This window comes from Sinohyriopsis cumingii, chromosome 4 (assembly GCF_028554795.1).
Source record: "Sinohyriopsis cumingii isolate HCF-2022 chromosome 4, ASM2855479v2, whole genome shotgun sequence".
NCBI lineage: Eukaryota > Metazoa > Mollusca > Bivalvia > Unionida > Unionidae > Sinohyriopsis > Sinohyriopsis cumingii.
Window position 1 is genome coordinate 119,775,897 of NC_142964.1, and position 13,610 is coordinate 119,789,506.

Genomic DNA, 13,610 nt, shown 5'->3' on the forward strand with positions numbered 1-13,610 from the left:
ACAAAGGGTGGAAGTCTAGGATAATGCCCGGTGCTGGAGGATAGTATACACAGACAAAGGGTGGAGGATAGTATACACAGACAAAGGGTGGAAGTCTAGGATAATGCCCGGTGCTGGAGGATAGTATACACAGACAAAGGGTGGAAGTCTAGGATAATGCTTGGAGGATAGTATACACAGACAAAGGGTGGAGGATAGTATACACAGACAAAGGGTGGAAGTCTAGGATAATGCCCAGTGCTGGAGGATAGTATACACAGACAAAGGGTGGAAGTCTAGGATAATGCCTGGAGAATAGTATACACAGACAAAGGGTGGAGGATAGTATACACAGACAAAGGGTGGAGGATAGTATACGCAGACAAAGGGTGGAAGCTTTGAAAATGCAGTTCATATCAGATGCAGATACATTATGTGTTGCCAGAAATATAAATGTGTTCATGAGATTTTCTCACAAAATCTCGTACATTTCTATTCAGGTGATGCCAGAAGATCACAAATACAAACATAAATTTTATCTCTTCTGATCTCTTCCTTTTTCAGCTTTTTTTTCCACCTTCTCTCTTTCTTACCTATATCATTTTTTGTTCATTCATTCTTCTTCCTTACTTCCTTTTTCATCCCTTTTGATTCCTTCTTCCTTCCTTCTTAATCTCTTTTGATTCCTTCCTTCCTTTTCATCTTCTAGTTCTTCAGAGTTTCAGTTGGAAATTAAAATTTCTTTCTTTCTTCCTTACTGAGTATGCACATCACTCCATTTGACCATGTTTCATTGTATATTATCACAACAAATAAGAACCTACATGTACCAATCATACTGTCATACTGTTGGTATGAACTTTTATGCTGGCAACTTAAAATATGGGAGGGATTTATTTACATACAACATCTGCATCAATGAAAATCTTTACCATTTCAAGTCACAAAATGTGCACTTTGACTTCCATTATGAAGTCATGATTCATCCAGATTTTGTAATGGTGTAGCATATACTTTGCTTAGATCGTAAATCTGCACATAATTTTTTATATTTCAACAACTTTGATAGCTGCTTTTGATGATGTATATAATAAATAGAATAATGGATGCATATGGAATGCGAGAGCTGTCTTAATATGATAATATTTATTATGATGTACAAAAACCTCTTTATATGATGTTATTTTGCACCACATAGAAAGACATTTTCACATAATATAAGGACATAAGTACAGCATATAAAGAAGTTTGTACTGCATGTCATGTAAGGACAAAGGTACAGCATATAAAGAAGTTTGCACGTCATGTAAGGACGAAGGTACAGCGTATAAAGAAGTTTGCATGTCATATAAGGATGAAATCACTGCGTATAAAGAAGTTTGCACATCATAAAGGACAAAGGAATCACATAAAAAGAAGTTTGCACATCATATAAGGACGAAGGCATCACATATAAAGAAGTTTGCACATCATATAAGTACAAAAGCACAGCATATAAAGAAGTTTGCACATCATATAAGGACGAAGGCATCGCATATAAAGAAGTTTGCTTATCATATAAGGACGAAGGCATCTCATCTAAAGAAGTTTGCACATCATATAAGGACGAAGGCATCACATATAAAGAAGATTGCACATCATATAAGGACAAAGGCATCTCATCCAAAGAAGTTTGCACATCATATAAGGACGAAGGCATCACATATAAAGAAGTTTGCATGTCATATAAGGATGAAATCACTGCATATAAAGAAGTTTGCACATCATATAAGGATGAAGGCATCGCATATAAAGAAGTTTGCACATCATATAAGGATGAAGGCATCGCATATAAAGAAGTTTGCACATCATATAAGGACGAAGGCATCGCATATAAAGAAGTTTGCACATGATATAAGGACAAAGGCATCGCATGTAAAGAAGTTTGCTCATCATATAAGGACGAAGGCATCGCATATAAAGAAGTTTGCTTATCATATAAGGACAAAGGCATCGCGTGTAAAGAAGTTTGCACATCATATAAGGACAAAGGCATCTCATGTAAAGAAGTTTGCACATCATATAAGGACGAAGGCATCGCATATAAAGAAGATTGCGCATCATATAAGGACGAAGGCATCTCATCTAAAGAAGTTTGCACATCATATAAGGACAAAGACATCTCATATGAAGAAGTTTGCACATCATACAAGGACGAAGGCATCTCATATGAAGAAGTTTGCACATCATATAAGGATGAAAGCACCACATATAATGAAGCTTGCACATCATATAAGAACCAAAGCACGTCGTATAAAAAGGCTTGTATGTCATATAATAAAACTTGTCATCTTAAGACAGCTCTGGCATGCCTTACATGCATGTGTAGCAATTATGTTGAATGTTTTACTCATGTTCATTAAGGAACTCATTTGTGAGTTATAGGCAGTCATGAATAATTTAACTTAATCACTTAGAAAATACACATTATCCTTGGTATTAATTTGTGATGGCATTGGCACTGAGATGAGAAATTCTCACTTGTGAGACAGAAACATCGACCAGATGTATGGTTTATTCTTAAATTTTCTTGGTTCGATTGTGTAGAGTAATTTGTCATGTGACAGTTTGATATTTTGTAATATTGTATGAGAAATTTTGATGATGTTATTCTGTTCAACATGGTTAATGGAATACACAAGAATAATTACTTTCTCTTTTCACTTTGAACATGACATTGGTGAGAAAAAAGTCACTTTTTCTTCTGTATGGCCAAAAATAGGTACACATGTATGTTCTGCTTAAGATTTCTTTGTTCTGGTGCCAACCCCGCATTATTTTTCTTGGCCATTTTTCGTCAAATTGAACTGTAACTATAGTCCATTAAATCAGCGGTGGCTCCGGATAGCTGAGTGATCCAAAGCACTCGCCTTTACCTGTGACTGCCATCTCACCTCTGTCGGCCTGGGTTTGAGTCTCAGTGACATGCTTTTAATTACAAACATGGAGATCATACCATATTACCATATTTCATTGTCACACCATCACATGGCAGTCAAAACAACCGGCCTAAGACAACTGGTCTAAGACAATTGGCCTAAGACAACTGGCCTAAGGTGACTAGTGAGTTTCAAGAAGAGTAAGGATTGTAAAATCTGCAAGATTTCTCTGTCACATTGGTGAGAATTTATATATATATATATATATATATATATATATATATATATATATATATATATATATATATATATATATATATATATATATATATATAGACACACACACACACACACACACACACACACATCTTGAAACTTAACAGAAGTGATTGAATATAATTTTATACTCTGTGTGACATGGGTGCAAGAATGTTTTGCATACCCTGAAAGCAGGATTGGAATAGCTTTCACTATTGAGTGTGCAAACATTTTTAAGGTTCTGTTTGTAGGGAAAACAGTATGTAAACTCACTTGACAGATTTGCACCTGCTGTATATATACTTGCTTATAAGTTGAGTCCTACTGCAAACAGTATGGACCCTGAACTGCCATCACATAATGTGCCAGCAGATCTGGGTCTGTTTGTTGTACTGATTACACTTAACATATGGCATAGACTCAGATATGCTGGCACATTTTGTGATGTCAGGTCTGGGTCTGTGCAGTTTGCAGTGAGTATACATGGTGGTTAGAACCTCGAAAGATCTGCTGTAACAATGACATACATATTGGATATTTAAAATAATATATGTTCTCCTCCTCCCCCCCCCCAAAAAAAAAGAAGTGTTTTCAAAGCTTATCAATACACTGGTGTTATGATTTACTATTTGAAATTTTAGGGGGAAAATTCACAAGCTCAATATTAGGTTGAGTAAATCTCTGTTCTGAGATTTTTAATATTGATAGATTATTTACACTTAACTGCAGTTTTTGTGGCATTGACTTCAGATTTGCAATTTCAACAGCATTCAAGTCGTGTTATTTTTATTTACTTTTTTATAGGAACAAGATCACAACCAATAAGCCTAAGGAACCCAGACCTAGATTTGAGTATGGAAAAGAAGGATGCAGAGGAAAAACAGTCGTATGCTATGCAACGTAAGTGATAAGAAAATAAATGGTTAACTGGATAAAGCTTTTTAAGTGAATTCATTAGGGCACAATCCACTTAATTTGAAAGAATGGCCTGAATAGCACAGCAATAACATATGCTATCTTTGCACCTCTGTGATCTTGGGTTAATTTCCCAGTTTCAGTATGCGCAAGCTTATGTGGTCATCCATTCAACATTGAAGGTTGTCTACAAGTTTTCAGGTTTCCTCTACCACTAAGATCACAAAACACCAGCGTCAGAGTTGTTAGTGGGCATCGTGTATGTAGATGGAACTTGTTGTTTATTGTATGTTAAATAATATAGTCTTGACTTTCCATCAACTTTTTCAAACTCTGATAACTCAAAATTCGAAAATCTCATGTTTTGGCAAATTTAGCATTATGATACACAATATGCATATTGTCATAAGTTATGTTGATATATATTGTCATGTTGTCACATATTGTCATGTCATATATTATCATATCACATATTGTCATGTCATATATTATCATATCACATTGTCATGTCAAATATTATCATATTACATATTGTCATGTCATATATTATCATATCACATATTGTCATATCATATATTATCATATCACATATTGTCATGCCATATATTGTCATGTTGTCACATATTGTCATGTCATATATTTTCATGGATCATTGTTATGTCCTATATTGTCATGTCATCACATATTATCATGTCATATATTGTCATGTTGTCATATATTGTTATGTCACATATTGTTTTGTCATATATTGTCATGTCATATATTGTCATGTTGTCTCATATTGTTATGTCTTATATTGCCATCACATATTGTCATGTCATATATTGCATTATTGTCACATATTGTAATGTATATATTGTCATCTTATCACTTATTGTCAGTAAAAAAAATGCTAAATGTTTATATTTTGGACATGCTAAATTGGCTAAATTTAAAAACAAAATGGCTTTGTTAACGTATGATTTATGGCATTTGATCATGTATTATTAAATAATTGCTCTAACTACATCATAATGTGATGGTGCCATGTTCCAGATCTGACACGTGTTTTGTTCTGTGGAGGATAAAGCACAGCAAGTACAGAAAAATAATGCTAATAAATACAGATTATATTGTTTATCCATTTGCAGGAGTGAAGGCATGCAGGCATTTGAGGACCCAAATAATGGCTTGCTTGTGAAATACCTGCATCCTCTTTTGAGACAGACTAAAGGAATAGAAGCTGTCATATCAGAGTTCAAGGAAGGTAGTTTCCGAGTTTGTTACTATTTCATACTTCAGAGTTATCTTCAATAAAAATAATGTTTTCCACCTTTACTGTAGAAGGTAATTTAGATCTTTTGAATGGTCAGTTCTGTTTTGGGGCTTTAATTTTCCTGCCGTAATCTTTATATGGGATATATATCCTTGTTCTTGTGCATATATACCTCCTGTATGAATCTACTTGTCAGTGATTTGTTGTGAAGGACCTGATGGATTAAGCTCACAATAAAGAAGACCTGTTTAAAGTTTGGTTTTTTACGTTTTCCAATCCAAATTTATTTTTAATGTATTTAATGTATTGTCCCATTTCAGATTTTGAAGTTTGCCTTTGTTATTATTTTCATTTTTCTTGATATGTTTTGAAAGACTTCATAGATTGAAATATTGAAAGACATCATAGATTGAAATATTGAAAGACATTATTGATTGTAATATTGAAAGACATTATGGATTGAAATATTGAAAGATTTCATGGATTGAAATATTGAAAGACATTATGGATTGAAATATTGAAAGACATTATGGATTGAAATATTGAAAGACATTATGGATTGAAATATTGAAAGACATTATGGATTGAAATATTGAAAGACATCAGGGATTGAAATAAACTTTATGATTGTTGATATCAGGTAGATCTATGTTGGTTTGGATTTTCACTTTTTTGAATCAAAATTTGATTGCAAAATGGTCCCTATTTGACTTTAAAATTCTAGTCTTGTATTTTAAATCAAATTTTATTTCTCCTTGACCAGCCTGATTGAAATGGATTAGAGTTTTGAATGTACATTGTATTTTTGAGTGTTTGTTGTATATTCATTAAACAGTTTTTTTTGGATTGAATTTCACCAGCTTGCATGGAAACTGATATGTGGATACATTTCAAGAAGAGTAACTCAACCATACCAGCTGTAAGTCACTGTGACTTAATTTACATGTACAAGTGACATGTATTTTTACATAGTCATTTATAACACCCTTAGTATACTGGACCTTTTTTTAACACTCATGAAAGCTTCAATAGGAATGCATTTCAGGGACGGAAAACCTACCATACCATATAAAGGCCATGCTTGAATGTGTCCAGTCATCTTTTTCAATGTATTGGACCATGTTACTTATTGATTCATACAACTTTGTATGTGAGAATATCTTGGCTTTTTCAAAAATAGGTCAGTGTCACCTGATATTCTGGATTCAGTGCTGTATCTTTATTTCAGCTATTTTTTTCATTACAAATGCAGTATTCTGAATCCTATTTCTGCAGTGCTCAAGATATTTGGTACTTGGATCTGTCTTGTGGACAGTAACTCAAAATTGGGTCGCTGTTACATAGTTTTTACTAATGAGTAACATTAGTATTTTCAGCCATTTGTTTGTTATATCCCTTGTAACTCTAACCTAAATATAAAAATTTATTTCAACCAAACACCATTGAAACTTTTGTATTTTGATGCATCTGAACTAATAGTACAACATAGTAATATTTCTGTCCATTGTATGATGGCTTAGTCTTAGACCAACAAAATCAGTGGGTTATGGTATGAAACCTGTGCAGACCATCATATGCTGGCTTTGTGGCATATCTCTTTGCAAGGTGCTGAACTATCAATACCTCAGCATCAGTTAGTATATTGTTGGGTATTCTAAGTGTGCTCTCATTGGCCAGGAAATCTGATTGTTGATATAAAACTTTTCTGTTTAAAAAAAATACATTGTATAATATTGGCAAAAGCATCTATGTCATCTCTGCATGCATCTAGTTAACATTGCTTACATGAACATGAACTGTGATGAAATTTCACAGAATTTATCTGCTTTAAAACTTATTCTTTGTTTATCGAGACAGAAATTATTCATGCCATTAGACAACATGCACAAAGGTTGTTTGCATTGTATCTGGTTCCTTGATTTCATGGATCAGAAGATGTAGAGTGTGTTTAGCTCAAGTTGATAAAACTATTGTGCAGCTGACATCAAATTTGTAAGGTTAAGTAAAGTTATCCTCTCTTGAAAACTCTTCAGTGAACTAACCTTTTTTGCCTTCTTTTCTTGAATAAATGTACATTTCTCAGTTGTCAGTATTTGTTCTTGTTGCCAGAAACTAGCATGCATAATTTTCCTTGCTGTATGTGGCCCTGTAACATTTTTGGTGTTAATCCGACAAAGAGCAGCGTAGAAGAATCTGTATCTCTATGTACAACCAAGCATCCCAGCGGTGTAAGTTTTATCAGTAACAAAGGTAGAAAATGTCTATGTGTAATTATTGTTGGCAACCATTAAATGAAGGTGGGAATTTGTCAGTATTGCAGTAATGTTTGAACTTTTGCTGATTTGTTGTAATCACTTATTTTCACCAATTTGTCATTGTAGCTATTCATCATTTGGATGACCTCAACTTTGTCCACAGCAAATGAGAATAAAAAGATATTTTGTCTGATGTTTCACAAGAGTTATTAAATATTAATGAAGGTTTTGAATTCAGGGTGAAGTTCCTGCAGAAATAGGAAATAAGAGTCAAAAGTTAACCAAAACACAAAATAACAAATTGTGGATATTAACAACATCTTTGTTTTATGTTACCATTTTGTTTTGCAGAGTTTGCCCAGTACATCATGATGCACAACCAACAGCCCATACAGATTCCAGAGCTGCGATCAAACCTTCAGGAACCACGTCGATCATTGGCTGATAAGATCTTTACTGTTGGGCAGACTCAGGCATATAATCAACGACATATGAGGTGGCAGCTAGCTCACAGTGAGTAGCACTCAATGGGTAAACTGGCTTTGAAATATGTGGGTATATACATGCACAATGCATTCTATTTTGAGCCCATTGCACATAAAACAAAATGTGCCAGACTATTGCCCAAAGGCTACAGGTCGGAATCCTACCATCGGACCAGCCTGTGACAGGTACCATGGTGTGTCCTTGGGCAAAACACTTTACTCCAGTTGCCTTGGCACTAAATAACCTACTTGTGTTGCTGTGCCATAAAGCATCAAACCAAGCCAAAACCTAAAATAAAAAATCAGCCAAGAGTGGATAGTAACTAACAGTGGTACAACTAAATTTTGAAAGTTGGTACAAAAATGACCTAAATAAAATGTCTATTTCAAATGATAAATATTTCCAACTTCAATTTGTTGACACATTTTGTTGGACACCTTTTGTTAAACAAACAAAGAGGCTTAGAGTTCAACCTATTGCCACCTTTTTTGCTTCTTATTTTGTCAGTTTTATTTCTTGCAGATTTGTTCATTTTTTGAAGCTTTTAACAAAAAAACATGTAGACAAAGTGTCCTGCATCCATAGTTGACATGAATATAAAGAATTCAAACCATTAAAAAGAAAGAGTATTCCATTTTAACACCTTTTGCTTGTACAGCGTCTTCATGTACAGGAAATAGTTTTGTGAATTTCTTTCTTGGCATTCAAATTGGCAAAGTATTTTGGAAGATACAGATACCATTAGAACAAGCTATATAAATCATGTACTTGTGAATCATGCTTCATAGTCACCTTTTGTTTTAGAGTGGTTAAAATCTTTAATAGATGACTCAAAGAAAATATTAATCTTTGAGTGGAAACTTTTTTATGTTTATTTGCTTCAGTTTAACAAAGATTTATATAATAAATATAAAATAATATGATCAGAAAATAAATACTTTTCCAAATTAAAATTTTCTCAATTTATCTTTTGATACAATTTTCTCCAATCCACCCAGCTCCTCCTTTCCCTACCCGTTTAATTTATCTACTACAAAGGTGTCTTCAGTTTTCACCTTTCTAAAACATGCATTTAGTAAAACATAATGTCAATGCAGTTTGCTTGAAATTAGAGATAAAAGACACATCATAGATTCTGTTCTGCTGGCATATTACGTGCCTGCAAAATCCATTGTTAAAAGTAAGGTCCCACATTATGCATGAGACAATATGGTAAACATGCTTCATTAAGTTTAATTATTTTTATTTTTTATTTTCTAGTTAAACCTGAAAAGAGGACACATGAGATTCCACAATGGAGGGTCAAAATAGAACTGGACTTCCAGTCAGATTTCTCCAATGTTCTGCATGTCTTTGCGAGAGTTTTGGATAGAGGAGTGACAGAGAAGTGTATTGCATTCATTTTAAACATTCCACCCGTGAGCATTAGCAGCATTTCTTCCTCATTTTTTGAAGAAATACATAGTCTTCATCATCTGTCTCTCTTACCTCAAAACTATTGATTGGATATGATTTTTATTAAAATAAATATTGTCAAATTAGAAAACTTATTGCATATACTTTCTTAAGTCTAGTCCATCTACAAACAATATAGACCCTGATCTAATAATGCACTGGCATATCAGGGTCTGTGTTGTTTGTTCTACTGTTTATTCCTAACCAACTTCATAGACCCAGATCTGCTGTTGCATCATGTGACTGCAGATATGGGTCTGTGCAGTTTGCAGTTCGACTCTTCTAAGTGAGTATAGTTGGTATGGAAGGTCTGTGAATGTTTATCTTTTCTTATTGACTTTTTGTGGTTAAAGCATTGGCCTCAGATGCAGGAGGTTGCAGGTTCGAACCCTGGTTGAGTCATGCCAAAGACTATAAATAATGGTACTAACAGCTGCTTCGCTAGGTGCTCAGCATTAAGAGGTTTGTGTTAGGACTGGTCAGCCTGGTGTCAGGATAATGTGACTGGGTGGGACATGATGTTATATGTCTGCTGCATGATGCCCCAGTTCTAGACATCACAATAAACTGCCACACTGCAGACATAGCGATATGACTGAAAATATGTTAAAGCTATGTTAAAAATCCAAACCACAGACATGTACACACACACTTATTATATGTTATTTTTCATATACAGTGGTCACTCATTACAACACTATTTAGGAGATCCCTAAAGTGCAACCTGTAATATGTGAGGCTGCTTTGCATTGGTTACATTATCTAAGCATGATACAGCTCTTTCCCATGGGTATAATGGGTATAATAAACATTGTTAATTGTTATAATGAGATTCTGGATATAAATTGGTACCACTATGGACCCTATGACCAAATTCATACCAATGTTTAACAATAAGGTTGAAAAAAAAATGCAGTGAAACTTAGTCTTATATCTTCATTCCTTTTCAAAACGTGATTATTTTAAATATTTTTATAGTTTCTGCTATACTGCTGTTCTGTGTATTACACTATTCTCAATATAAAGTGGTTTTGTATATATCACGGTTCAAATAATGATTATACTTCATGTGAAATCACAAAATGAAAGTATAAATAAGCTATGAATTATTATTAAGTGAAATAATTAAGTAGAAATTAAACAAATTACCCAGTATAGTGGAATCCATGACCATACCCATTTTATAAGAGGGTCTATATTATTATGTTCAGTCACAACTGTATGAAGGAGGATGCATGATTCTGAAATCTTTATCTCTTGGACGGTGCAAATTGGATAAAATTGTTGTTTGGAAAAGTTGCCTGACCCATCTGTCCAGCTCTCCTTATTTGAAATAAATTATCAATTGTTTGTGTAAGTAATATTAAAAACAGTATTTTTATCATTTTATCATATGGTCTCGACTCTAGATTCACTCACAGTTAAGTGAACAGGCCTGAATTATTAGTAGCTCTACTTGGTTGCCAGTGATTTTCATTTACCAATATTTCCTTATTTCAGACTGTTTCCACAAAGGAACCTAGTAAATATGTTCAAACTAAGCCTGGAGATCCAGTCACCACTAAGATTACTATTTTAGACCTGCAGAAACTGAGGGTATGTATGTAATTATACTCAAGCATTATGCATTTTGTTCTCTAATGTTTGAAATAAGTTGTTTCTGCAGAATACTATGGTGACAGCTTTTGATTGCACAGAGGAAATGGTAATGATGACCAATAGATAAATCATTGACATAGATGTAGCAAGTGTTATTGCAGTAGTTAAGTCATTGTCATGGAAGTAGCAGTGTTACTGAATCATTGACATGGATGTAGCAAGCGTTATTGCAATAGTTAAGCCATTGACTTGAAAGTAGCAGTTTTATTGAATCATTGACATTGAAGTTGCAGTGTTATTGCAATAGTTAAGCCGGTGACATGGAAATAGCGATCATTAAATCATTGACATGGAAGTAGCCGTTTTATTGTAATAATTAAATTATCAACATGGATATAGCAGTTTGATTGCAATAATTAAATTGTTGACATAGAAGTAGCAGTTTTAATGCAATAATTAAATTGTTGACATAGAAGTAGCAGTGTTATTGCAATAATTGTTGACATGGAAGTAGCAGTTTATTGCAATAATTTAATTATCAACATGGATATAGCAGTTTGATTGCAATAATTAAATTGTTGACATAGAAGTAGCAGTATTATTGCAATAATTAAATTGTTGGCTTAGAAGTAGCAGTGTTATTGCAATAATTAAATTGTTGATATAGAAGTAGCAGTTTTATTGCAATAACTGTTGACATGAATGTAGCAGTGTTATTGCAATAACTGTTGACATGAATGTAGCAGTGTTATTGCAATAACTGTTGACATGAATGTAGCAGTGTTATTGCAATAACTGTTGACATGAATGTAGCAGTTTTATTGCAATAATTGTTGACATGAATGTAGCAGTTTTACTGCAATAATTGTTGACATGGAAGTAGCAGTGTTATTGCAATAATTAAATCCTTTATATGGAAGTAGTGGCTTTGTTAGATCGCTGTACACTTCATTACACTTTTCTGCATCAAGTGATATTTTCCACCCTATGGAGCAAGTTGAATGAATTTGTCACATTAGGGAAGTATACCCCATCTACATATCTATTTTCACTCTTTTCTTTGTAAAAAGTTGTTCAAACTTTATTAAAAGAACAACTTTAGTGTATGAGACTTATGTTGGAGCCATTTTATTGTAACTTGTCCTGGTTGCTTGTAATTTCATTCAGCTGTTTGTAATGACCTATTATACATTTACGGACACTGCTTGAGGATTAACAGACTTGAAAGGTTGTGTAGACTGTTGCTATGGGCATTTATTTGTTTTTTAAGCATCCACTTAACAGTAACTTTATGTGATGCTTTATGGTTGCTGACTCATTAGTTTTCGGTGGTACCATTGGATCTAATACCTATTAAGTATGACAGCCCTTATGCACTTCCTGTCATGCGAGGCAGATTGTCAGTGATCAGCACCATCTAACTACAGCCCAAACTGATGCAATCAGGGACCAGTTATAGGAATGCAGTATCCCTCAGCTCATCCAGGCATCATGAAACTGGTACAGAAAGAGGGAAATTATGCCCTGTTCTGCCAAGACTGGACTCTGGTATCATTAAATAGCATCGCCTAAGTTTTAAGATCAACATTGGTGAGGTCTGCCACATATATAATCTGTATTATCTGCTATGAAAGGAGGCAACAAGTACTGTACAATAACTGATAAGATGATTCACATATTTTAATACAGAATAAGGATGTTTGTTGACAGGTTGTCCATTTTCATGATAAATTTGAGTGGATCAGAATTCTCATGATTTTAAGTCAAAACTCATGACCAGCGTTTGCAATTCTCCTGATATTTCCTAAGCTGATATCTATGTTCTGTCATGTACAGGTCTTTAGTTCATCTCTGCTTAACCTGGTACATGAATTCTGTTAAGCAATTGTTTTGTATTGCATGCTAACATCTTCTTTGCAAGAAGATCATGTGAAACCTGACTGCTTTCACCTGTGCATGCCATTGTTTTGCTCTGTATAATTGCTATGATAACACATTCATTTTAAGCTAACAGAAGATAACCATATTACCTGTTTCAATTGTATGGCGATACATTCAGGGTCATACTTGCAGCTTATGCACACATTGGTCAGAAAATGAATGGACAACCATTTTGGCCAATCAGTAATCAGGAAAAGGAGAGAGCAAGAAAATGCACCATCAAAGTTGTGTGCTCCATCAGTATTAATGCCCTAGCTGCCTTTGTTAACTTAAAAGCTTCCTGTTAACAGAGTCCTTGAAGGCATAAAGTTCAATGGTCCAGAAGAAATTTAAGCAGGTCCATCATCATTGCAGTGCCAGCATCATCATCATGACAGTGCCCATCATAATTACAGTGCCATCATCATCATCATTACAGTACCCATCATCATTACAGTGCTGTCATCATCATTACAGTGCCATCATCATCATAAGTACAGTGCCATCATCATCATTACAATACCCGTTATCATTACAGTGCCCACCATAATTACAGTGCCCATAATCATT

At 34.1% G+C, this 13,610-nt stretch overlaps 1 protein-coding gene across 2 annotated transcripts in view; it reads left to right on the forward strand.

The window, feature by feature from the left end:
- Positions 1-13,610, forward strand: part of LOC149802001 (mucosa-associated lymphoid tissue lymphoma translocation protein 1-like) — a 67,942-nt gene that overhangs the window by 43,323 nt on the left and 11,009 nt on the right. For both annotated transcript variants that reach the window (XM_089956396.1, XM_089956395.1), the window contains exons 13-17: positions 3,960-4,055; positions 5,201-5,316; positions 7,932-8,093; positions 9,327-9,484; positions 11,022-11,117. In XM_089956396.1, the coding sequence (XP_089812522.1) occupies positions 3,960-4,055; positions 5,201-5,316; positions 7,932-8,093; positions 9,327-9,484; positions 11,022-11,117 (628 nt within the window). The remainder of the gene's footprint in view (positions 1-3,959; positions 4,056-5,200; positions 5,317-7,931; positions 8,094-9,326; positions 9,485-11,021; positions 11,118-13,610) is intronic.